This window comes from Mustela putorius, unplaced genomic scaffold (genome assembly GCF_011764305.1).
Source record: "Mustela putorius furo isolate JIRA1106 unplaced genomic scaffold, ASM1176430v1.1 tig00000056_pilon_pilon_pilon, whole genome shotgun sequence".
In the NCBI taxonomy this organism is placed as follows: domain Eukaryota; kingdom Metazoa; phylum Chordata; class Mammalia; order Carnivora; family Mustelidae; genus Mustela; species Mustela putorius.
In genome coordinates, this window is record NW_025421263.1 from 178,431 (window position 1) to 205,499 (window position 27,069).

Below are 27,069 nucleotides of genomic sequence, written 5' to 3' on the forward strand. Positions count from 1 at the left end.
GACAAAATGACAAGACGTAAAAATTCAACACAAAAAAAAGAACAAGAGGCAGTACCAAAGGCTAGGGACCTAATCAATACAGACATCGGTAATATGTCAGATCTAGAGTTCAGAATGACAATTCTCAAGGTTCTAGCTGGGCTCGAAAAAGGCATGGAAGATATTAGAGAAACCCTCTCGAGAGATATAAAAGCCCTTTCTGGAGAAATAAAAGAACTAAAATCTAACCAAGGTGAAATCAAAAAAGCTATTAATGAGGTGTAATCAAAAATGGAGGCTCTAACTGCTAGGATAAATGAGGCAGAAGAAAGAATTAGTGATATAGAAGACCAAATGACAGAGAATAAAGAAGCTGAGCAAAAGAGGGACAAACAGCTACTGGACCACGAGGGGAGAATTCGAGAGATAAGTGACACCATAAGACGAAACAACATTAGAATAATTGGGATTCCAGAAGAAGAGGAAAGTGAGAGGGGAGCAGAAGGTATACTGGAGAGAATTATTGGGGAGAATTTCCCCAATATGGCAAAGGGAACGAGCATCAAAATTCAGGAGGTTCAGAGAATGCCCCTCAAAATCAATAAGAATAGGCCCCACACCCCGTCACCTAATAGTAAAATTTACAAGTCTCAATGACAAAGAGAAAATCCTGAAAGCAGCCCGGGAAAAGAAGTCTGTAACATACAATGGTAAAAATATTAGATTGGCAGCTGACTTATCCACAGAGACCTGGCAGGCCAGAAAGAGCTGGCATGATATTTTCAGAGCACTAAACGAGAAAAACATGCAGCCAAGAATACTATATCCAGCTAGGCTATCATTGAAAATAGAAGGAGAGATTAAAAGCTTCCAGGACAAACAACAACTGAAAGAATTTGCAAATACCAAACCAGCTCTACAGGAAATATTGAAAGGGGTCCTCTAAGCAAAGAGAGAGCCTACAAGTGGTAGATCAGAAAGGAACAGAGACCATATACAGTAACAGTCACCTTACAGGCAATACAATGGCACTAAATTCATATCTCTCAATAGTTACCCTGAATGTGAATGGGCTCAATGCCCCTGTCAAAAGACACAGGGTATCAGAATGGATAAAAAAACAAAACCCATCTATATGTTGCCTCCAAGAAACACATTTTAAGCCCGAAGACACCTCCAGATTTAAAGTGAGGGGGTGGAAAAGAATTTACCATGCTAATGGACATCAGAAGAAAGCAGGAGTGGCAATCCTTATATCAGATCAATTAGATTTTAAGCCAAAGACTATAATAAGAGATGAGGAAGGACACTATATCATACTCAAAGGGTCTGTCCAACAAGAAGATTTAAAAATTTTAAATATCTATGCCCCCAATGTGGGAGCAGCCAACTATATAAACCAATTAATAACAAAATCAAAGAAACACATAAACAATAATACAATAATAGTAGGGGACTTTAATACTCCCCTCACTGAAATGGACAGGTCATCCAAGCAAAAGATCAGCAAGGAAATAAAGGCCTTAAATGACACACTGGACCAGATGGACATCACAGATATATTCAGAATATTTCATCCCAAAGCAACAGAATACACATTCTTCTCTAGTGCACATGGAACATTCTCCAGAATAGATCACATCCTCGGTCCTAAATCAGGACTCAACCGGTATCAAAAGATTGGGATCATTCCCTGCATATTTTCAGACCACAATGCTCTAAAGCTAGAACTCAACCACAAAAGGAAGTTTGGAAAGAACCCAAATACATGGAGACTAAAGAGTATCCTTCTAAAGAATGAATGGGTCAACCGGGAAATTAAAGAAGAATTGAAAAAAATCATGGAAACAAATGATAATGAAAAAATACAACGGTTCAAAATCTGTGGGACACAACAAAGGCAGTCCTGAGAGGAAAAATATATAGCGGTACAAGCCTTTCTCAAGAAACAAGAAAGGTCTCAGGTACACAACCTAACCCTACACCTAAAGGAGCTGGAGAAAGAACAAGAAAGAAACCCTAAGCCCCAGCAGGAGAAGAGAAATCATAAAGATCAGAGCAGAAATCAATGAAATAGAAACCAAAAAAAAAACAATAGAACAAATCAACGAAACTAGGAGCTGGTTCTTTGAAAGAATTAATAAAATTGATAAACCCCTGGCCCAACTTATCAAAAAGAAAAGAGAAAGGACCCAAATAAATAAAATTATGAATGAAAGAGGAGAGGTCACAACTAACACCAAAGAAAATACAAACTATTATAAGAACATACTATGAGCAACTCTACGGCAATAAATTTGACAATCTGGAAGAAATGGATGCATTCCTAGAAACATATAAACTACCACAACTGAACCAGGAAGAAATAGAAAGCCTGAACAGACCCATAACCAGTAAGGAGATTGAAACAGTCATTAAAAATCTCCAAACAAACAAAAGCCCAGGGCCAGACGGCTTCCCGGGGGAATTCTACCAAACATTTAAAGAAGAATTAATTCCTATTCTCCTGAAACTGTTCCAAAAAATAGAAATGGAAGGAAAACTTCCAAACTCATTTTATGAGGCCAGCATCACCTTGATCCCAAAACCAGACAAGGATCCCACCAAAAAGAGAGCTATAGACCGATATCTTTGATGAACACAGATGCGAAAATACTCAACAAAATACTAGCCAATAGGATTCAACAGTACATTAAAAAGATTATTCACCACGACCAAGTGGGATTTATTCCAGGGCTGCAAGGTTGGTTCAACATCCGCAAATCAGTCAATGTGATACAACACATCAATAAAAGAAAGAACAAGAACCATATGATACTCTCAATAGATGCTGAAAAAGCATTTGACAAAGTACAGCATCCCTTCCTGATCAAAACTCTTCAAAGTGTAGGGATAGAGGGCACATACCTCAATATCATCAAAGCCATCTATGAAAAACCCACTGCAAATATCATTCTCAATGGAGAAAAACTGAAAGCTTTTCCGCTAAGGTCAGGAACACGGCAGGGATGTCCATTATCACCACTGCTATTCAACATCGTACTAGAGGTCCTAGCCTCAGCAATCAGACAACAAAAGGAAATTAAAGGCATCCAAATCGGCAAAGAAGAAGTCAAATTATCACTCTTCGCAGATGATATGATACTATATGTGGAAAACCCAAAAGACTCCACTCCAAAACTGCTAGAACTTATACAGGAATTCAGTAAAGTGTCAGGATATAAAATCAATGCACAGAAATCAGTTGCATTTCTCTACACCAACAGCAAGACAGAAGAAAGAGATATTAAGGAGTCAATCCCATTTACAATTGCATCCAAAACCATAAGATACCTAGGAATAAACCTAACCAAAGAGACACAGAATCTATACTCAGAAAACTATAAAGTACTCATGAAAGAAATTGAGGAAGACACAAAGAAATGGAAAAATGTTCCATGCTCCTGGATTGGAAGAATAAATATTGTGAAAATGTCTATGCTACCTAAAGCAATCTACACATTTAATGCAATTCCTATCAAAGTACCATCCATCTTTTTCAAAGAAATGGAACAAATAATTCTAAAATTTATATGGAACCAGAAAAGACCTCGAATAGCCAAAGGGATATTGAAAAAGAAAGCCAACGTTGGTGGCATCACAATTCCGGACTTCAAGCTCTATTACAAAGCTGTCATCATCAAGACAGCATGGTACTGGCACAAAAACAGACACATAGATCAATGGAACAGAATAGAGAGCCCAGAAATAGACCCTCAAATCTATGGTCAACTAATCTTCGACAAAGCAGGAAAGAATGTCCAATGGAAAAAAGACAGCCTCTTCAATAAATGGTGCTGGGAAAATTGGACAGCCACATGCAGAAAAATGAAATTGGACCATTTCCTTACACCACACACAAAAATAGACTCAAAATGGATGAAGGACCTCAATGTACGAAAGGAATCCATCAAAATCCTTGAGGAGAACACGGGCAGCAACCTCTTCGACCTCTGCCGCAGCAACATCTTCCTAGGAACAACGCAAAAGGCAAGGGAAGCAAGGGAAAAAATGAACTACTGGGATTTCATCAAGATCAAAAGCTTTTGCACAGCAAAGGAAACAGTTAACAAAATCAAAAGACAACTGACAGAATGGGAGAAGATATTTGCAAACGACATATCAGATAAACGACTAGTGTCCAGAATCTATAAAGAACTTAGCAAACTCAACACCCAAAGAACAAATAATCCAATCAAGAAATGGGCAGAAGACATGAACAGACATTTCTGCAAAGAAGACATCCAGATGGCGAACAGACACATGAAAAAGTGCTCCATATCACTCGGCATCAGGGAAATACAAATCAAAACCACAATGAGATATCACCTCACACCAGTCAGAATGGCTAAAATCAACAAGTCAGGAAATGACAGATGCTGGCGAGGATGCGGAGAAAGGGGAACCCTCCTACACTGTTGGTGGGAATGCAAGCTGGTGCAGCCACTCTGGAAAACAGCATGGAGGTTCCTCAAAATGTTGAAAATAGAACTGCCCTATGACCCAGCAATTGCACTATTGGGTATTTACCCTAAAGATACAAATGTAGTGGTCCAAAGGGACACATGCACCCGAATGTTTTATAGCAGCAATGTCCACAATAGCCAAACTATGGAAAGAACCTAGATGTCCATCAACAGATGAATGGATCAAGAAGATGTGGTATATATACACAATGGAATACTATGCAGCCATCAAAAGAAATGAAATCTTGCCATTTGCAACAACATGGATGGAACTAGAGCGTATCATGCTTAGCGAAATAAGTCAAGCAGAGAAAGACAACTATCATATGATCTCCCTGATATGAGGAAGTGGTGATGCAACATGGAGGCTTAAGTGGGTAGAAGAAGAATAAATGAAACAAGATGGGATTGGGAGGGAGACAAACCATAAGTGACTCTTGATCTCACAAAACAAACTGAGGTTGCCGGGGGGAGGGGGTTTGGGAGAAGGGGGTGGGATTATGGACATTGGGGAGGGTATGTGATTTGGTGAGTGCTGTGAAGTGTGTAATCCTGGTGATTCACAGACCTGTACCCCAGGGGATAAAAATATATGTTTATAAAAAATAAAAAATTTAAAAAAAAAAAAAAAGAAAAAGGTCATTTGTCTTCTGACTGGAAGGATCCATTGGAACGAGAACTTGATATTGACCCTGGGAGTGGAGTCCTGGAGAGGGCTGGAGGGAACAAATCCCAGACACAAGGAAGAACAAACCCCAGCTGGGGATGTCTGCTCTTCTCAATAAACCTGCTCTGTCTTCAACTCTTTCTGTGTTTCTTGTACATTTCTCCAATTACCATGTAAATTCCATGATGCCAGGGACTTTTCTGTGTTGTTCGCCACAGATTTACAAACACTCAGGGCAGTGTGTAGCACTGACTAAATATTTGTTGAGTAAATGTCTAAAAACAAATTAAAAATGGATACAAATGTAGGTATAGATTTGATTGGGTGGTGGTAAGATAAGGGAATTCCTACACAAAGGGCTTTTATTTTCTTGAAGTGTGACACTAGTGATGAAGTTTTGGAACACAGGTGAGGTTTGGTGGGGTGAGGTCCAGAGCCGATGACCAAGAAAGGATTCTTGAGACGTCTTAGGTGCAAATGGTGGTTTTATTAAAACACAGGGACAGGACCCAAGGGTAGAAAGAGCTGCTCAGACAGAGGCATGGTTGACTGGGAGCTGAGGAAGGTGAGGACAAAGGGGGTGTCCAGAAGGACTGTCATATGCTAAAGAAGAATTTCAGGATAAGGGAGACCTGGTTATTGTCAAGTCAAGGCTGTTTTTACCTCTAATGAGGGAAAGCATGAAGACAGTCAGGAGTTTCCTGTAGATATGTTACATTCCTCCTATCACACATCCTTGTCAGTGGGCTTTGGGCTTAGAAGAAATTCAATTTTTTATTACACTTCCCTCCCCCTTAGCCTCCCTCTATTTTATGGAGGGGAGGGTGATGTTAGGGCTTCTGGAAACTGAGGTATGGGTCTCTGGAAGTCAGGCTATTGATGAGAAAGCTTATTCCTTCCTTGTAAGTCGCTAGGACATTTGTAGAGGGAGGGAGACTCCTGTCCTGCAGGACTGGGATCTCTATCAGTTAAGCATCATTTTTCCTTTAGGGCAGCCAGGAGTGCATGAGGAATGTTACACATATGGCATGGGGAGAGGGTGTAGGGCGCCAGTTTCTGCTTTGTCCTAAGCTTGCCTTCTGCTCCCTCATCCCTAGGACAGGAGCTGGGAGTGAGGTGACATAGTTCAGAAGAGGTGGGGGTAGGGATTGTTGAGGCAAGTCTTGAAGGTGTGAAACGGTCATCCATTAGAGGGAAAGCAAACTCACCAGAGAGACAAGGGAGTTTGAAGCCAGGGTTGAGTATCCACTGGAGAATTGTGGTCAAATATTTTAAAGTACAGCAGGTTGGCTCAGCTGTATGATTCCTTCATGGTTTCTGGTGCATGCCGCTTGCATTGGTAGAATCATTTCTAAAGAAACAAAGCAAAAGAGGATAAGCCATTCTTTCACAAACGATGATGAATCAAGTTTTGAACATGCTGGGTTTTGAGGCACAGGTGGGACATCAGTGAAATAGCATGAGTAGGTAGTCAGTTACACGGGCCTGGTGGGTAGGAAAGAAACAGATGGTCGTGTATCAGTGGGAGAGATGTTGGCTAGGGAATGGGAGCTGAAACCAAGGGCACAGTTGATATCATTACAAGAGAGGGTATCTTGGAAGAGAAAGGTTAACTGAACCCCCAGGGAAACCCTGATGGGAATGTCACATGCATTTCTCAGGCATGCCAATGTTGACACAGATTACTGTAACTCCTAGGGGCCAGAAGCCATGTCTTTGAGATTCATTCATTCTGTGCCTCTGGCATAGCGTGGGCCACATTGAAGGTAATTCTAAAATTCATTCCGATTTGATTTCATTGCACTTTTCATTTACCAGAATCTTGTCATGGTTTGCTAGTGTATCATTTTCTCGAAAAGATTAAATAAGGACCATTTTACAAATATGAGATGAATGCCTGAAGGGATTTTGTTTAATTCATTCATTAGCTCGGGAACCACTAAGATGTTACCACCACTTCAAGCAAAAATCTCAAAGCAGACACATATACAATCAGTAATACTTAAACGAATTTGCTTTGATAGATGCAAATAGATATACAAATAGAATGCAAATGTATGCAAAACTGCCTTCTACCAAAGGAAAGGGGGTCAACTGTACTTCCAGTGGACAAAATTCATTTACATATAGCTATACAAGATCATCTGCATCCACATCAATTATGTACAATCTATAGAGTTGCAAAATAGCTCAAAGACAAGAAAGGCACAGAATATCCCATAGAATTGGTCATCCCAGAAGGGTACATGAGACAGCACCTGTTTTCCCTTGGAAGACACTATAATCTTTTAGGTTCATTTCAATGTCTTTCGTGATTTTGCCTATGCTTTAAAAGAAAAAAAAGTTACCCTTATTATTCTTATTAGTTTGAAAAAAAACTAATAAAATACTAGTCTGTTATAAAATACACATGGAAGAATGTTCTGGCACTATCATACCCAATTTGGGGTACTAACTGATTAGGAAGATGAGGCAGAATTTGGGAGCCTGTAGGATGAGTCTGTTTCCGGTTGGGATGGGAAACATTTAAGAATCAAACTAAATGATCTCAAATCCACTCTGGAATGAAACAGGTTATAAGGAAAATACAGAAGATGCTGAAATGGACCTGTTGGCTCATTGTGAGCTTTCCTGGTCGAATGGAGACCTCTACCATGATGCTTGTCCTCCATGTCCCAACCATCCCATACCTGCTATCCTGGCACCAAAGGGCCACCAGACTTTAGGCTCAGTCTGCAGTTCCAAATGGAAACCCTCTGTTCCCACAGTAGTGGACAGGATGACTCTGGTTGCTGGTGGAAGCGTCAGCTGCTTTAGTCCAACAGTTCAAGAGAGGATCAGAAGAGCATAAGGACGATATTGGAAAAAATGTTCGGACGAATTTCCAGAACACAATATTTCTCTTTGCAATTTTTGAGTGTTTTGTAGCCAACCTGCCAAAAAAAAATGTGAAAACTATAAATAGAGAGGAGTGGGAAGGAGAAATGAGGACCTGTCACAGTGCCAGCGAAAATAGGGAGCTGAGAATTTTCCAGAGATTCAGAGTCAAAGGGGGTTAATATTTACTTAGAAAAGAAGTCGTGGGCACAAGCTCTAGGATGAAATGAAGGCAAGAGAGGCAAGTTAGGGAATCGAGAGAGAGAGACTTGAAGATAAAAAAAAGTCGACTTAAAGTCTCATTCCTCATTAAGGAAAGTACAGATCAGAGAAGAGGGGAGAGACTGGGATATAGTTGATCGCCGATTGTGTCTGGCTCTGATTAGAAGCTTTGTATCCACTTTTTAATTTCATCTTCCAGCCTGTTTCCTGGATTCCAGCTTCTATTTCCTATGAAATAGGCACCATCACCAAAGACGAGAGTCAAACATGTAACAGTAGTCAAATCCTTAACAGCGCGGACAACTAACTAACCAAAAGCTGGCCCGGGGACCCCTGCAGAGTCAAGTGTTACATGCCCAGTGCCTGGATCATGAGGCCATGGTAGGGATCTTGGGAAGGGTTCAGGGTAGGGAGACACACAGCAGGTTCTGGTCAGAGGCTAGTCACCAAACTTTGTGTGGCTGAAGGGGTGTGTACCAGCTGAATGTCAGCTCCCAGAAGAAACTGAGGGAAATGTCCTTTGGGAAGGTTTCCGCTGACTCTCTGCCTTTCCTTCGTCCTCCCCAGGGTGTTCCATTAGCATTTGGGGTCTGGGGTCTTGCCTGTTGCTCCTGGCTTTGGTGGGCCACGCCACTGCCACAGCCAGGGCTCCAAGTGGCAGTGCACTGTATGGGGTCTTGACTGTTCTCTCCTGACTCTCAGAAGGAGAACAGGCAGCAGGGATTTTCATTCTTTGTTGGCACCTACTCTCTTCAGCAACCCCAAGATCAGTACCCCAGGCTGCACAAGCTCAGGTTCATGCCTTTACCAAAGGCCGGCAATAATTTCAGAAAGGAATGACAATGAAGGTAAAAAACAGTTCAACTACTCGCTCATCTGGACTTCTAGGGCAGGTGGGGTTCCCAGACAACTTTATTCCATCGGTCTGGCACCCTTGCCCCCCCTCTCGGTGCCTTGGTGATGAGTGTGGGCCTTGCTGTTTGCGCTGCCTGAATTTGCCCTTGTCACTTATTAGCACTGTGGCCCTGGGCTAAAAGCCAGGCCTCTCAGAGCCAATCTGAATAGCTTATTAGACCTATTGATTCTGGCATAGTGGGCCTGTGCGGAAATCTCTCTTCTTCATCCCTCCTCCTTCTCAGTCTTCCCCTCCTCCACCTCTTCCTCCTCCTTCTTTGATGTGTAAACCAAGGTATTTGGGGAGCAGGGAATGATGTGATGTTTGGGATTTACTTTAAAATATATTCCAGACCTCCCCTCTCCCCAAAAAACAAAAATACAGGCACTTTGGGGGCAGTAGAAGGAGGAGGGCCTATGAAACAGTTGGGGAAGCAGAGTGATAAGTACTCGGAAGGGCCCGGATCCTTCTGCTCTACACACTTTGGTGTATGCTTGAGCATTTTCATAATAAGAGTAAACAAACAAAGACCAAATAATGAGGCTTTCATTCCCTATATCCAAATGACCACAACAGGGCATAGAATGTACTTTTATAGTTGCTCCCCTGGCAATTTATTCTGATTCTCCAAATAAGATTCCAGCTCTCATCCTACCTGTCATAGTCTCTGGATATTGACTGGGAACGTTTTCCTCAACAAGGCCTTGCCAGGCCCACTGCTAGGGAATGTATTGTTTCAGATTCTGTACTCAGGTTTTAAAGATTTTTTTTTAATTTATTTATCAGAGAGAGAGAGGGGGAGAGAGCGAGCACAGGCAGACAGAATGGCAGGCAGAGGCAGAGGGAGAAACAGGCTCCCTGCTGAGCAAGGAGCCCGATGTGGGACTCGATATGAGGACGCTGGTATCATGACCTGAGCCGAAGGCAGCTGCTTAACCAAGTGAGCCACCCAGGCATCCCTGTACTCACGTTTTTTTTAAAAAAAGTGACCAGTTTCCCGTTTGGAGTGACTTGAATGCAAGACTCACTGTAAGCCATTGTCTTGCTGTGTCCCATCCCTATCTAAGGACTGCTCCTGCTATCTCTGGGAGATCACAGCATTGGGAGAGGCAGCCCAGGCCTGGGCTATTACAGCAAAGCTGCAGCCTGAAGGGCGCGCGTGAGATCTGTGGTTTGAGCTGTCAGAGTCTCACGGAGAAAAAAAAGAGAAATGAATCATCATTTGACCATGACATTCCCACTAAAGGGGAGGACAGTGGGAGAAAGAGCAAGGGAAGAGGAAAGAAAAATCTCAAAATAAATGTGGGGTGGATGGCAGGAGGAGGAGGGGGTCTCGGAAATTGGGGGCAGGTGTGGGGATCGAGCCAACGCTAGCCACAAACACACGATTCCGCCCATTCTAGAGCGGACTGGACATAAACATGCTCGCACATCTACTTGTCGGCTGCGTTTTGTCGGCTGGCCGGTAGTGAAGTGATTCTTTAAGAGCTCTGAGAACCCAAACTTGTGGCCGCCCCGCAGCTGAGCTGAAGTGGAGCTGGGAGCTGCCCAGACGACCCGAGGCTGCCACCTGACCACCTTCCTCCCTACAGATCGCTGGAGCCAAACTCCGGGGGAGAAGCCACGCTCGCGGGTGGGTGCCGGGGCTAAGGGCGGAAGCCGGGTTCCCACAGAGGCCTCCGCGCCCAGGCGGCTGCAGCGGCGGCGCCCGGGCAACGGAGGCCTGACACCCGGACGCGCCCCCCTCTCTGGACGACCGGCCGCAGAAGTAAAGGGCCAGCATCCCGCCACGGCTATGCTTCCCGTGGGACAACCTCGGGAGAAGGTCCTGGAAGAGGTTCGCAGGCCGATTTTCCGAGGGAAAGGGCGAAGTGGGGAGGGAGCGCCCCTGTCCCTCCCCGCCCTTTCTTCTCCCGCTCACCCGGCAGCAACAGCGGCGAGGCTGCCCTGCAGAAACGTAGGCGAGGTTGTAGTGTCGCCCTCCGCCGCTCGGGGGCAGGATAACCTGCTGGCTTCACGGCAGCGGCCCACGCGCCTCTCTTGGTGGAGGCAGGCGGAGGCGGGCTTGGGGCGTCTTCTTTCATTGGCCGGGCGGGGGCGCTGCCATGTTGGAGGAAGCGGTGCCTTCTGTAGGGTGGAAACGCCGTGGCTTCAGCGCAGCCTCCTACCTTTCCTCCTCGCTCGAGTGTTGGTGCTGAGAGGCAGCGGCCGGCGGGATGGAGAGAAGTAAGATGAACCTGCCCAAGGGGGCGGACACGCTCTGCTTCGACAAGGACGAGTTCATGAAGGTGCATGCCTGGGCTCTGCTCCCCGGAGCCGGCCGTGGGTGGCCTGCCCTCCTTGGCCCTCCGGGGCCTCTCCTCGGGCTTCTCCTGCGGGCTTCCTGGGCCGTCCCCGCCCCGGACGGGTCCTCGGCGGGGACCTCACTGCACTTCGCAGTGAGTCTCTTGGCCTCGGGTGGGCGAGGTGCAGCCTGGAGAAAGCACTCCTGTGAAATCGTGCACATTGAATGAAAAGGCCTGAAAGTTCAGGGCAAGTGGTTTTGAGCTAAACGTAAAAGCCCCGGACCCGTAGGACCCGCCTCTGGTACCGTGTGGCACAGTCAGACCGCCGCTCCCCCGGCCTGACAGAAGCCTCCCAGTGCCTTGTGCCTAGAAGCTGAGCGACTGTGCGTTGAACACATCTCTGAACACACGTACTTACCAGGAATCGGGTCAAAAAGGCAATTAACCTAACGTTTATGCCTGACTTTCGTCTTAAGCTTTCGGAATGAGAAATCTGAAAGACTGTACTGTCCTTACTGGTTCTGGTCCAGTACTACAAAGCATACCAAGCTCCTTTTCTAAAGTTGCCCTACTTCTCTTGGTGAGGTCAGCCTGAAGCTGGCAGCAGATAACTGTAGGACATAAACTTACAGAATAGAAATTTAAACTGAAAAGACTTTACTGACAGGAAAGGTTCATCAGACATAGCCTTGAAAATGTCCCAAGGTTTGAATCAGAGCCAGGAGGAGCTTTATCTGTTTTCTGTATCCCTCTGGGTCTGTACTTAAACTATCAAAACTTATATGTTTAATTTCTAAGGATTGGGATTTAGTAGCTAGTTTCAGTGTTTAAAAGTTTTGGCTCTGTAGGTACCTAAAATTCTGAAAAGAGTTTGAATTTCTTACTTTTTTATGGCTTCAAGTCATAATATGTTTTTTTTCTTTTTTGGGTTAACCAGCTAGTTCCTTTTTGATACTTGCATTCAGATCACATCTCCCAAACTCTGGCTTTAAAAGTGCTTATGTCTGGGTCCTCTGCGGTGTGGCCATATCATTTTTAATATGTAGGGATGTCTAGACGAAGGTATATTGTACTCTTGTTCTTGTATGGTGATGTTAAGCCACTGTAATAAAAGGTGTAAATTGAATGGAGTGTCTGAAGGAGAGCACAGAGTGAATTCTCTGATCCAGAAACGTTTTGTTAACAAAGGACACGTGATGGGGAGAGAGGTCATTGGAAGAAGAAAAGGCACACACACAGACTTAAAGAATGTCAAAGCACGGAAGTCTCTTTAGCTTGTCTGTCTTTGGACTTCGTCAGGCTTTCTTTGGGCCTAACACTAGCATTTTCTCGCACTTCCTCACCCCGCCATCTTTCTCACTCTGAGCCGACAGAATGCCTTTGGTCAAAGCAGCTTCGGAAAATAGAAATCTCAAAATAGCAGTTCTAAAGTAGGACTTAGAGGTAGGAAGAGAGCAAACTGGGAAAGTGGCTAGAATGCCAGCAATTCCATATTCTTTCAAGGCTCTGACATTTCTGAATATAATGTACAATTTGTAGTGTTAATGAACATGACCCCTTCGTACATAGAAGGAAAATACATGGAACAGCTGTTCTGTGTAAAGTGGTATTGATCTTCTATGTGGGAGCCTGAGATAAAGGTTATATGCAATTTGTGTTTCTGTCAGAGAGATGTTTTGTTAAGTTACAGTTCCGAGGCAGAAATGAGCGGAGAGCTTGCTGTCGGGGTTGTATTTCTACATAGGTGTCTTGTTTGGCACATTTTGGAATGAGACTGGGATGGTAGAAAGGGAGATGGGGTGGGGCTGCGGGTTGCACCTTGGACACTGCATACATTGAGGGGTCCACGTTGATGCAGTCTTCACGGTAGAGCTGCAGTCAGGTTTACAGCAGGAAGTTGCATGGTCATATCTGTTGAGTTCGAGCTGACTGGTGGCAGGAGACTACTTAAAAAGTCATGTTTATGAGATCTAATGAGAAATAGAAGGGGAAAGGTATGCAAAAGAGGTAGGTGATCAAAGTGCAGGAATGGCAGATGGGGAAGGGTCACCTGGGGCAGAGGCACTGGCAACATCATACTTTGTCGGCTTAGAAATATGAAAATCCTTTGGGTTGTCAGCCAAATAATAGATGAGCAGGACATAAGGTATTGGTAGTAGGGGGAGAAAGTGGCATGACAGATAAATTAGACCGTTTACATGGGTGTGCTATTGACATCACATGTAGCCTTCCTCTTCCATCTCAACATATGACTTCATCTCCAGTCGTACAGAAAAATTAGCAGCCATCCCACGGGACCTCCTCCATCCTGCTGATCATGATCCCATTCTTGTATTTGTCCCCTTCTCCTCCTCGCCTGGTACGGGGAGGGGCTCTCCTTCCTCCTCGGGTTCAGTCTCCACTCTGGCTCGGAGTCCATGCTCTCCCGCCCTTCCAGGAGCCTGCGAGGATCCTCTCCCCTGCACTCCTTCCCATCACGCGCTCCTGTTTGATCCTCTCCCACTTGACTGCCCCACCTCTAGGTATTGCCCTGTCACTGTTGCACATCACAGCCAGTGCTCAGGGGTTGACTTGACTTTCCCACCTTCTACCCTTCAGGCCCTGTCGTTCCACTAAAGAGTTCTTACCAAAACTGTTTCTAAGTCAGCGCACCTGACCTTTCTCTGTCTCCTTACTCGACATCGCAGTAGACCAAATGCTCTGCATTGCTTCCTGTCTTCCTTCTACCTCTCTGATGTGTCTCCTGTGCAAAGTCATGCTCCTGGTAGCCACTGAATGCTAATTATGGGCTCAGCCCTGTGTTCCTTTCTTTCCCTAGATGACCTTTTGTGCAGCTTCATGACCACCTATCAGCAGGTAAGGCAGATTCCTGTCTCTGGCCCACACGCCTCCTGAGCACCAGGTCTGTGTATCAGACTTGCTTACCTTTCTTCTCGGATGTGTCTGTGGCCCCTCAGACTCATCAGGTTCAAGACGGAATTCATGAGCACCTCCTCCACTGAAAACCACCTTTCTTATTCTATTGCCTCTCTCGGTAAACACTTCATCCGTTTAGCCTGGAGTCGGGAAACCAGAAGTCAACTCCTACTCTGTCACCTTTCCAAAATCTAGTCTGTCACACCAAGTCCTGTGGATTTCGCTTCCTAAACCTCTTGAGTCCATATACTTCTTTCCATCTCTTCTCGTACCTTTGCAGCGCGCCCTTGCCATCACACCATAGAAGCTTCTCACCCAGTCTCCATGCGCCTTCCTTGTCTTTCTGGCCCCTGGTCTACACTGCAGGCAGGCCACTCTTGTCAGAATGCGGATGTGATCTTGTATGTACCAGGTGACTGGTCAGTCCACCAGCTCTTGAAAAACCATTTTCCCACGCACTCGAACGTATTTCAAAGAGAATCAGTCCCCCATGGGGTAGTTTTCCTTGGTCGACAGTTTGTTTCTGTGCTGAGCCAGTCTGCCTCCTTCTAACTTCTCTGTCAGTTCCTCTCTGGAACCTGTGGCTTCGTTGGCACCCCGGGTAGGCACATGAAGACCTTTTCCATGAGAAGTGAAGGCAGGACACCTCTGGACGGTGAATGTATGTACCCTCATGTTCCATAGGTAAAAGAACCGTGTGTGGGGGTGGGGGGGGTAAGTCCTTGAGGCTCCTCCCTGTTCGAATTGGATGAACTGGGAATTTTGAGACAGGCAGCAGGTCCTGTGTGTCCTTGTTTGCAGGGAGCATGCATTCTGATGGACAAAACAGAAAAGGGGAAGAATGAGCAGCTGCTCAGATCTGTTTGTACTGTGCTGGCTGATTAGCTGTGACCTGCAGATGTGGGTCCCATCCTCGGCTCTGCTCTCTGCCTGCTTATGGCTGACTTGGGGCAAATCACTCGCCTCCGGCCTTCTGTTTGCTTGTTAGTATAATGAGGTGGTGCTTATCTATGTGATCTTTGCAGGCTCCTCTGAAAAGACTCCAGTCCATCCTGGCTTGCAGATAAGGAAACTGAGGCCTGAGGTGTGATGACTTCCTTTAAAGCCACACAGCTAGTTGGGGCCAATCACAGGCCAGATCTCCTGACCCCCACGCATCAGTCCTTGGAAATCCTACTGTAATATGTTCCTTTCCAGAGGCCACAGGTGGGAACTGAGGGAAGTGGGACAATCAGAACATTAAGAATAGCGCAGAAGATGGCACAATGTCTGCATGCCTTGGCACCTGCATTTCACCAATAGGGCCACCTCTTACCTTAGAAGAAGTTCCCACAGAGCTGGTGATCTGGATGCCTGGCCTGGAGCTTAGCTATGGTAAATGGGACCAGAGGGAAGTGATGGCTGTTCGAGGTGGACTTTGTTGACGGCGGCTGGAGATAGCAGCTGACAGAGGAGGAAGAGGGAAGAGTGACAGACGGCAGATAGCCGCAGGCCTGCAGATCAGCCACTGTTGCCCAGGGCCGCCCATCCCCAGGAGCTGTCTTCGTATCACAGGAGCTGAGTGCTTACCCTGTGGGTTCTTAGTTCGATGTCACGTCTTGATGACAAGATTCCATTCTCTTCCGCATCAGTTTGAGACAGACATCGTAATGAAATTCTAATTAGCCAAATATGGAATGTAAGCCTGGAACTCATTTTATAGAGAAATTTTCTTATGTGAACTACTTTCCCTGATGATAGAGGAGTTGTGACGATGTAACATCAGATATAGTTTATCTGATTGGCACTTGTAAGAAGGGTTCCCGGCAAAAAAGAACTGTTTTTTTGTTGTTGTTGTCCTCCCTTTTGATCTTTCCTTTCCATTCCTTTTTTTTTTTTTTTTTGTCTTGTGAGCGGTCATCTGATTTATAAAAAGATGCAACAAAAAGTAAAATGGTACAAGATAATCAGTTTCAAAACATAAAAAAATGAGTGTCTTTAGCCATAGCTCAGAACAGAGGAACTGGGTAAGGAGAATTGCTTGTATGAACTGGCAACAGAAAAAGTTGGTAAAGGAGAGCTGAGGAACTCTATTAAGACATAGGAGTGAGGGGCTCCATCATCATCTGGCATTCGCTCAGTGTCGTCTATATGGTTAGAGATGTCCATGATGGGAACTCCAGCAATCTTCTGGGTCTGGGTCAGCTGATGCCACAGTGTAACACTCTGAATTACTTCCGTACTGAGCAGTCATCTGCATAGTTTGTCTTGTGTGTACGTGGTAATCGTTTGAGTCTTGGCTCTTTCGCAATCCTTAGAGCCTCTTGATACTTTCACCCCGGTTTCTCAGTTTCAGCCATTGCACAGTCAGTTGTACAACTGGTACACTTGGCACACAGCCCGTCCATCATTGACCGGTCCAGTTTGGCCTAAATAGAAAAGTTGATAAAGTCGGTACCAACCAGGATGTGGTAAGTCGGCCCAGCTGTGTGTTTATATTGGAAAAAGCAGGAGGGATGTTGGGGGACTTCTCTTTCCTTGAGTGCATGGGATCCTTCTTTTCTTTCTTTTTAGGTTTTAATCTGTTCTTCTCTCGGAGAAGGATCTCAGAGCTAAGCATTTGCTTCCCGGTCACATACTTTCTTGCTTTCTCTTGCTTCCCCATGTTCACATCATGCCCATTTCTCCTTGCTTTTGATTTTCTAATTCACTCTTTGTAGTACCATAAAACTTATTTAAATAAAATGTTGGCCTACTAAGTTATTGATTATTAGTAAGTTCTTTGTTCAAAATTTGAGAGCAAGAAGTATTATGTAAATATATCTTTTTGTTATTTAACTTGTCTTACAACATTTAGCATCAAATTTCTTGAAACATTTAAACAAATTAATCACAAACTGGGGCTTGGGCTCTTTCTTTTTTTTTTTTTTTTTAAGTAATCTCTATACCCAACATGGGACTTGAACTCACAACCCTGAGATCAAGACCTGCACGCTCCAGTGACTGAACGAGCCAGGTGCCCTTTGGGCTTTTTGTTTTTAAGTTCCTCAGGTGAGGGGCTGCCTTAGTGGCTCAGAGGGTTAAGCTTCTGCCTTAAGCTCAGGTCATGGTCTCAGGGTCCTGGGATTGAGCCCTGCATGGGACACTCTGCTCAGCATGGAGCATGATTCCCTCCCTCTCTGCCTACTTGTGATCTCTCTGTGTGTCAAATAAATAAATAAAATCTTAAAAAAAAAGTTCCTGAAGTGATTCTAATGTGTGACCAGTGTTGAGAACTCTAGCACTGGATAAATCCTTTAAATAGCTCAAGAAATTAATTTTGAAAAGTGAACTAAAAGCCTACATAGATTATGATTGGTGTTAAATTGAGGGGAAAAAAGAGATAAAGAGAAGAAATCAGCTGGAACAGAGTGTAATTAGGTACTCAAATATTTGTTAGATGGATAAATACATTTACGGAATGTAGGGTTGTTTTTTTTTTTTTTTGTCTCTTCATAAATATGTCAAATGGGTATATAAATTCAAGAAAGGAGTTTGATATAAAATTGATTAAAATGTTAGAACAGAAGTTTTTTAGAATTTCAGTGTTACTATTTCATGATGCTTTTAAGATGATCTCTCTGTAGATGGTGGGAAGATCTTGTTAGCATATGTTTTTAATTTCTCAAGCTTGAATAATTTAGTCACCGAACAAAGATTTAGAATGAGTTTTGGGAGACACAAGTCCTAGATTATGTCCCCACCTAGCTGGGTCAGAGATTTGAGAGCAGGGGCTGGAGGGAAGAGCTCCAAGGACATTTTTGTATACATGCTGATACCTTGGGCGGGAACACTCTTCCCACACTTCCTGTGGCTAGCTCCTTTGTGTCATTTGGATTCAACTCATTGTTCTATATTTCCTGGTTCATCCAAGTTAAAATACATCCCATTTGTCACTCAGACCTTTACTGTGTCCTGTTTTCTTTTTAGCTGTGATCACTATTCATTAATCACTATTTGATCACTGTTCATTAATATAATGTTTGTTTACATATTTATTTTCTCATTTCTGCATTAGAATATCTGCTCCTTAAAAGCAGAGACCTTGTCTTTTCTTTTCATGACTGTGTCCTCAGGTCTTAGAGCAGAGCTGGAGTTGCATGATAAATATTTGAGGAATATTTATGGGATATACAGGGACATTTATTCATCTCTGTTGCCCATTGTTTTCAAGAATGGTTGGAAACACACACATACGTGAGCTCACACAAACTTTCTATGTCTTTCAACCCCTATGTAGTGTGCAGATTAGTGCTTAACTATTTTGGTTTTTTGTCTCGATGAAATGGGACATGTTTCAGGACAGAGCTCATAAATTTCATATGCCCTCTTAGTACTTCTCATCATTACAGAGTGATGGTTCTGGGGGATTCTGCTTCTCGTGGAGATAGTATATAGTGATTTTATAAGTCCATGTATCTGGGAAGGACTGTTTTACTTCTTGGCAGCTTAGAGAACTTCAATCTTTACAAATTCCATGTAATTTTCATAGCATTAAAGCTACTAATTTCAGATTATTGGTAAGTTTTAAATGATTAATTCCCAGGTTACTTTGAATTAGTCTTTGTTTGCCATCCCTGATTGCAGCTACTTAGTAAAGTAGCTAAACTTTTAAACTCTACTTGGTTTTAATTTTGAGTGATGTCACTGCTTCTCTCATGGTTAATGGTTGTTAATTACCTGCAGCTTGTCTGGTTTGCTCATTTATTTTCCTGTGTTCCAACTCCTCTTGTGATCTCCCAACTTCTGGCCTTTTGGGGGATTTTTACTTGAACTGGGTTCAGATAGGAAATACCCCTGAGTACAAAGAGAAGATATTTTTCTTCTAACTTCACTATCTCCTATTATTAATGTATTACATTGTTGTGGTACATGTGTTACAACTGATGAACCAGCATTGATACAGTATTAATTAATAATCCATGGTTTACATTAGGGTTCACTCCTCTTTCTATAGTTCTGTGGGTTTTGACAAATGTATAATGTTATTTACCTACTGTTGGTATCTTACAGCCTAGTTTCATTGCCTTGAAAACCCCTGTACCTCATCTATTTGTTTCTTCTCCTCTCTCTGCACCCTCCTCGCTCACCCCTCAGCCCGGGATCTTTTGACTGTCTAGAGTTTTACCTTTTCAGAGGCACCTGGCTGGCTTAGTTGCTAGGGCATCTGACTCTTGATCTCGGGGTTGTGAGTTCTAGCCACCACATTGGGTATAGAGATGACCTAAAAAATAAATAAAAATAAAAATGTTGGTTAATTTTTACCTTTTCCAGAATGCCATAGAGTTGGAATCATATAGTATTCAGCCTTTGAGACTGGTCTTTCACTTAGCAATATGCATTTAAGGTTCTTCAAAGTCTTGTGGCTTAATAATTCATCTTTTAATTGTCGAATAATCCGTTGTGTGGGTGTGGCACAGTGTACCTGTTCACCTACTGAAGGAGATTGGATTGCTTCCAAGTTTTGGCACTTCAGAGAATAAAGCTGCTGTAAATATCCGTGTGCAGGCTTTTGTGTGGACACTAGTTTTAAGCTCTTTTGGGTAAATACAAAGGAGCACAATTACTGATCTTATAGTGAGAATGTGTTTAGTTCTGTGAGAAACTGCCAAGCTGTCTCACACAGTGCCTCCCATTTTGCATTCTGACCAAACAGTGAATGAGAGTTCGGCTGTCCCACATCCTTGCTAGCATTTGGTATTACTAGTGCTTTGGATTTTTTATATTCTACGTGATATGTAATAGTACCTTGTTTAAATTGCAATTTCTTAATGACATAGAAAGTTGAGCATCTTTTCAGATCCTTTTTTTTTCGTTTTTAAAGATTCTATTTATTTATTAACAGCACAAGCATATGGAGAGGTAGCAGCAGGCAGTGGGAGAGGGAAAAAAGCAGGCTCCTCGCTGAGCCGGGGGCCCAGTGTGGATTTCAGTCCCAGGACCTGAGCTAAAGGCAGATGCTTAACTGACTGGGTTTCCCAGCCACCGCTCTTTTCACATTTTAAAATTAGGTTTGATTTCTTGTTGCTACTAAGACATCTTTATATTATATTTCTTATTTTAAGTCCTTTACCATGGATGTGTTTTGCAGATATTTTCTCTACTCTGTGACTGGTCTTTTCATTCTCTCTCTCTCTCTCTCTTTTTTTTTTAAGATTTTATTTATTTATTTGTCAGAGAGAGAGCGAGTGAGAGTGAGCACAGGCAGACAGTGGAAGGCAGAGTCAACGGGTGAAGCTGGCTAACTGCGGAGCAAGGATCCCGAAGTGGGACTCGATCCCAGGACGCTGGTATCATGACCTGAGCCGAAGGCAGCTGCTTAACCAACTGAGCCACCCAGGCGTCCCGTCTTTTCATTCTCTTAACAGTGTCTTTTACAGAGAAGTTTAATTTTAACAATTAATTGTTAAAATTTTTTTTAACAATTTTTTTCTTTCGTAGATCATGCTTTTGGTTTTATATCTGAAAAGTCATTGCCAAATCCAAGGATCCCTACATTTTTTCTTATGTCATCTTTAAGAAGTTTTGCATTTTACGTTTAGGTTTTGTGAAAGGTGTGAAAAGTTTGTTTTTATTCTTTTCATTTGTTTGTTTTTTCTTATCAATGTCCCATTGTTTGGTTCCATTTGTTGAAGACTGTCCTTGCCATTGAGTTGCCTTTGCCTGTGTGTGTGGATGTTGTTCTGGGCTCTCCACTCTGTTCCAAGCACCTGTCTCTTTTGCCAGGCACCTTCTGTCTTAACCACTATAGCTTTAATAGTAAGTCTTGAGATTGGGTGGTGGCAATCCTCAATTTCCTTTTTTTCCCCGCTCTTTAATATTTTGTTGACTACTCTGGGACTCATGGTTTTCCAGTTTTCCATCCAAATTTTAGAGTCAGCATGTTGGTATCCACAGAATAACTTCCTGGCATTTTGATTGGGATTGCATTGAGTCTGTCGATCAGTTTGGGAAGAACTGACCTCTTAACAGTATTGAGTGTTCTTACCCAAGATTATGGACTTTCCACTTCACATCTTACCTTGCTTGTTATCTTTCATCAGAATTTTATACTTTTTCTCATATAGATCTTATGCATATTTTGTTAGATTTGCACCTAAGTATTAATTTTTTTTGGTATGCTAATGTAAATGGTCTTGTGTTTTTAACTTCAAATTCCACTTGTACATCGCTGGTATATACGAAAGCAATTGACTTTTTAAATTTTTAATTAAAATTCAATCTCGTTAACATATAGTATACTTTTAGTTTCATGGTTAGAATTTCGTGATTCATTGGTTGCATACAACACCCAGAGCTCATCCCAACAAGTGCCCTCCTTAATATCCCTCACCCAGTTACCCCAACTTTCCCCTCTCCAGTAACCCTCAGTTTGTTTCCTGTAGTTAAGTCTCTTGTGATTTGCCTCCCTGTCTGTTTCTATTTTTCCTTCCCTTCTCCTATATTCATCTGTTGTTTCTTAAGTTCCACATGTGACTGAAACTATATGGTATTTGTCTTCCTCTAGTTCCATCCATGTCCTTGCAAATGGCAAGATTTTGTTCTTTTTGATGGCTGAGTAATGTGTGTGTATGTGTGTGTGTGTGTGTGTGTGTATACCACATCTCCTTTATCCATTCATCTGTTGATGGACATCTGGGCTCTTTCAATAATTTGACTATAAACATCGGGATGCTTTTGCCCCTTCAAATCACTTTATGTACTTTGGATAAACATCTAATAGGGCAATTGCTAAGTCGTTGGGTTGTTACATTTTTAACTTTTTGAGGAGCCTCCATACTGTTTTCCAGAGTTGCATTCCCACCAACAGTGTAGGAGGATTCCCCTTTCTCCACATCCTCGCCAACATCTGTTGTTTCCTGACTTGTTAATTTTAGCCATTTTGACTGATGTAAGGTGGTGTCTCATTGTGGTTTTGATTTGTATTTCCCTGATGCTGAGTGATGTGGAGCCCTTTTTCATGTGTCTGTTGGCCATTTGGATGTCTTCTTTGGTCTGTTCATGTCTTCTGTCCATTTCTTGACTGGATTTTTTTGTTTTTTGGATGTTGAGTTTGATAAATTCTTTATAAATTTTGAATACTGGCCCTTTGTCTGATACATCATTGGAAAGCAATTGACTTCTGTATTTTAACTGTGTATTGTGCAGACTTGCTATAATCACTTGACTAGTTTCAGGAGGGTGTGGGGTGTGAAGTCTTTGTATTTTCTGTAGACAGTCATGTCATCTGTGAACAAAGTTTTTTTTTTTTTTTAAATTGTCAGAAGACCTCTTTATTAGTAAAAAAGAGAAATTGAAAACAGAGAACAGTATGAACACTCAGGTACCCATCTCCTGGACTTAACTGATGTTATTAACATTTTTACACATTTGCTTCGTTTTTTAAAACAGTATTTTGAAGAGCATTATGCATACCATGGTATTTTACATCCAAATTGGTCAATATTTATCTTGCAAAAGTAAGGAGTTTTCTATGTGACCACAATAACATTATCACAGCTAACAAAATTACCAATAACTCCCTAATATCATGTAATACTCAGCCACTACTCAAATTTCCTCAGTTGTATTAGAAATGTCTTATTCAACTGATTCTTCAAACCAAAATTCAACCAAAAAGCCATCTTATCTTTTCAATCTCTTAGCTTCTCCCTTTGGAATTATCATTAATTTTCAATAATTTTAATAATTAGTATTGTTGAAAAAAATAGTATTGTTGATATTCCAAGTTAATTTCATTAAGTCTTTTTTTCATGTGAACAAAGTTTTATTCTTTCCCAGGTTGTATACCTTTTGTTTCCTTTTCTTACCTTATTTCATTAGTTTGGCCTTCCAGTATAGTATTGAATAGTAGTAGTAGGAGGGACATCCTTGCCTTGATTCCCTGTCTTCTATTTTCTCAGTATTAATATCATGTTAGCTGTGGATTTTTGGAGACATTTTTATCAAGTTGAGGAAGTCCTCCTATTCCTAGTTTCCTGAGGGTTAATAATGAAGAGGTGTGGATTTTATTAAATGTTTTTTTTCCTCCCTTCATTGATATGATCATGTGATTTTTTTTCTGTTGATATGATGGATCACATTGATTTTCTAATGTTGAACATTTTCTAATGTTGCATACCTGGAATAAATCCTACATGATCCTGGTGCATAATTTTTTAATATAGTGTTTGCTTTTATTTGCTAATTTTTGTTGAAGATTTTTGTGTCTGTGTTCATGAGAGATACTAGTTTGTAGTTTCTTTTCTTGTAGTATTGGTTTTGGTGTCAGGGTAATAATGATCTCCTAGAATGATTTAGGAAGTATTCCTTCTAGTTTTACTTTCTGGAAGAGATTTTAGAGAATTGTGTAGTATTCCATAAATGTTTGGTTGAATTTACAGTGATTGGGATTGTTAGCAGTAGCCCTCCCTTCTTTCATCTGATATTAGTAATTTATGTCTTTTACCTTTTTTTCTTTGTTTGCCTGGCTAAGGGTGTATCTGTTTTATTGATGTTTTCAAAGAAACAGACTTGGGGTTTATTGATTTAAAAAAAAAATTCCTCGTTTTAATTACATTGATTTCTGCTCTAATTTTTATTTTTTTCTACTTCCTTTAGGGTTTTTTTTTTAATGATTTTATTTGACACAGAGAGAGTCAGTGAGAGAGGGAATACAGGCAGGAGGAATGGGATATGGAGAAGCAGCCTCCCTGAGCAGGAAGCTCTGATGCAGGGCTCTGTCCCAGGACCCTAGGACCATGTCCTGAGCCAAAGGCAGATGATTAACCAACTGAACCACCCAGGAGCCCCTCCTTACTTTAGATTTGATTTTGTTGTTGTTGCCTAAAATGGAAGCTTAGATTATTGACTTTAATCTTTTTTTTTTCTAATATTTGCATTCAGTACTGTATTTTCCCTTTAAGCAGCATTCCACACATTTTGCTACATTGTATTTTGTTGAGACTGGTCTCCTGTCATTTAGAAGTGTGTCATTTAATCTCCATGTATTTTGGACTTCTTCAGCTATCTTCTGTTACTGATTTTTAATTCCATTGCGGTCTGAGAACATACTTGGTATAATTTTTATTTTTAAAAATTTGTTGTGTTTTGTGGCCCAGAATTATTCTGTCTTGATGAGTGTTCCATATGAGCTTAAGAAGAATGTGTGTTGCACTATTACTGGGCGAAATTGTCTGTGTACATCTGTTGTACGGTAATTGATGGTGGTGTTAAGTGTGCCATGTCTGGACTGAATGTCCACATCTGTCAAATCCTTGTTGCCCTGCTGCTGGATCAGCCCATTAATGATGGAGAAGTGTTGAAGTCACCAGCTGTGATAATGGAATTGTTTATTTCTCCCTGCAGTTCTGTTAGGTTGTGTCTCACCTGTGTTGATCAGGCACACATACATTAAGGATAATTGTGTCTTCTTGGTCAGTCGATTTCTTTATCATTATGTAATGCTGCTCTTTATGCCTGATAATTTTCCTTCTCTGAAATCTGCTTTGTCTGAAATTCATGTAGCTACTCCATTGTTCCTGTGATTAGTGTTACTTTGGATTTTTTTTAATGTATCCTAGCATTTAACTTGTTGATATTTAAGTTGTTTCATTTTTCATCAAAATATAATTCACAAAGCATAATAGTTGCCATTTTAAAGTGTACTCTTCTCTGGTTTTTAGTATATTTACTGTGTATATGGTACATACGTCACTTCTGTCTAATTCCAGAATGCTTCCATCACCCGAAAAATAAACCTCTTAGTTCCAATTCTCCCCTCCCCTTATTCCCTGGCAATCATGAATCTACTTTCTGTTTTTATGGATTTGCCTTTTCTGGAAAATCTCATATCAGTGGAATTGTATAACACGTGACCTTTTGTGTCTGGCTTCCTTTAACCTGAGAGTAGAATGTTTTCAGACTTCACTCGTGTTGTAGCATGTAACAGTTTATTCCTTTTTATGGTTGTGTAAGAGGCTCTTCCACATTTTATGTATCCATTCATCAGTTGATGGACATTGGGTATATACTCTTTTGGCTGTTATGAGCAGTGCTGCTGTGCACATTCATATACAGGTTGTGGCAGGAACATCTATTGTCAGTTCTGTCGGTGTCATACCCCTAGACGTAGAACTGCTGGGTAATTGTACGTGTGTAACTTCTTGAGGAGCTACCGAGCTGTTTGCTGCCTTAGCCACACTATTTTACATTCTCACCGACAATACAGGAGGGTTCCAGCTTCTCCGCCTTCTTGCCAGCACTTTTCTTCTTCTTTTTTTTTCTCTTTTTCTTTTTCTTATTTTACCATAGTTGTCCTAGTGGGTGTGACGTGGCATCTGCATGTGCTTTTGATTCGCATTTCCCCAATGACTAAGGATGTCGAACATCCCGACATGTGCTCTTGACCGTCTGTGTATCATCTTTGGAAAAATGTCTATTCAAAAGTCTTTGGCTTGTTTTTAAATTAGGTTATTTGTCTTTTTGTTGTTGAGTTCTAAGAGTATATTTGCATATTCTGGTTATTAGGTCCTTGTCAGACAAATGATTTGCAGATACTCTCTCCCATTCTGTGGGTTGTCTTTTCACGTTCTCCGTAGTGTCCTTTGACATGCGAAAGTTTTTATTTTGATCAAGTTCAGCTTATCTAACATTTCTTATTGCTTTGTGTATCATGTCTAAGAAAGCTTTTCCCTATCCAAAGTCATACAGATTTTCACCTGTTTTCTCTGAGTGTTACAGTTTTGACTCTCACATTTAAATCTTTGATCCATTTTGAGTTATATTTTCGTGTATGTGTGACGTTGCTGTTCCAAGTTCATTCTTTTGCATGTAGATATTCACTTTTCCCAGTAGTAGGCACTCGAAAAGACTGTTTTCCCCCCATTAAATGGTCTTGGCATCCTTGTGAAAAATCAATTGACCGTAAATGTATCGGTTGTAAATACTTTCTTTTTGAATACTTGGGAAATCTACACTATAAAGTAAAACCATTCCTAAAGTAGTAAAACCATTCTTGGTTAAGTGAAATGGGTCTCTATTATGGCACTGTGAGTTTGGGTTTGCTTTTCATAGCAAACGCTGCCTAACCCAGTATTCACAGATGTTCCGAGTTATTTAGTCAGGTGTTATGCAACTTTTGTTTATCTGAGAACAAATGCATAAATGGTAAGTTGAGTATTAATATTACCTAATAGAATTTGTTCACTGAGGCTAAGTTATATTATTTATTTATTTATTTATTTAAGATTTTATTTGAGAGTGAGAGAGTGCGGGAGCAGGAGGAAGGGACAGAGGGAGAAGCAGGCTCCTTGCTCAGCAGAGCGCCTGATGTGGAACTCAAACCAAAGAGACTGGGATCATGACCTGAGCCAAAGGCAGATGCTTAACCAACTGAGCCACATAGGCACCCCAGTTATACAATTTAGAATGCCATCATGAAGTTCAAGATCTTCAACAATGTGTAACTGAGGCAGGGAAAATGATAGACCTAAAGGTATACAGTTGGTGAGTAGGATGGCCATGATTATGAACCGAGACCCCCTCCCGTGATGTACTACATAACTATGATGTAAGGTCTGAGATGGTCTCAGGAGAGAAAGGTCCAGGCTAATTTGGTCACCAGTGTAAGAAGCAGGTGGCTTTCTGTAGATGACTGTGAAATTACAGTTTGGTATGAAGTCCTTCTCTCCGACACTAGCAGGGTCAGTCTTTGTTTGATTAACT

General features: G+C 42.0%; 1 protein-coding gene and 1 pseudogene across 8 annotated transcripts in view; one reads left to right on the plus strand and one right to left on the minus strand.

Moving 5' to 3' along the window:
- Positions 1–11,220: 11,220 nt before the first annotated feature.
- LOC123392340 (conserved oligomeric Golgi complex subunit 2-like) overlaps positions 11,221–27,069 on the plus strand; it is a 69,105-nt gene continuing 53,256 nt past the window's right edge. For 5 of the 8 annotated variants that reach the window (XR_006607121.1, XM_045081109.1, XM_045081351.1 and 2 more), the window contains exon 1: positions 11,222–11,433. Coding sequence is in view for 6 of the 8 variants with exons in the window: in XM_045081109.1 (XP_044937044.1) it covers positions 11,362–11,433 (72 nt within the window). In the remaining 2 variants the exon portion in view is untranslated. Of the gene's footprint in view, positions 11,434–27,069 lie in introns of all 8 variants that reach the window. The other 3 variants (XR_006607077.1, XM_045081219.1, XM_045081145.1) reach the window with 2 other exon arrangements.
- On the minus strand, positions 16,324–16,990 carry LOC123392338 (annotated as a pseudogene).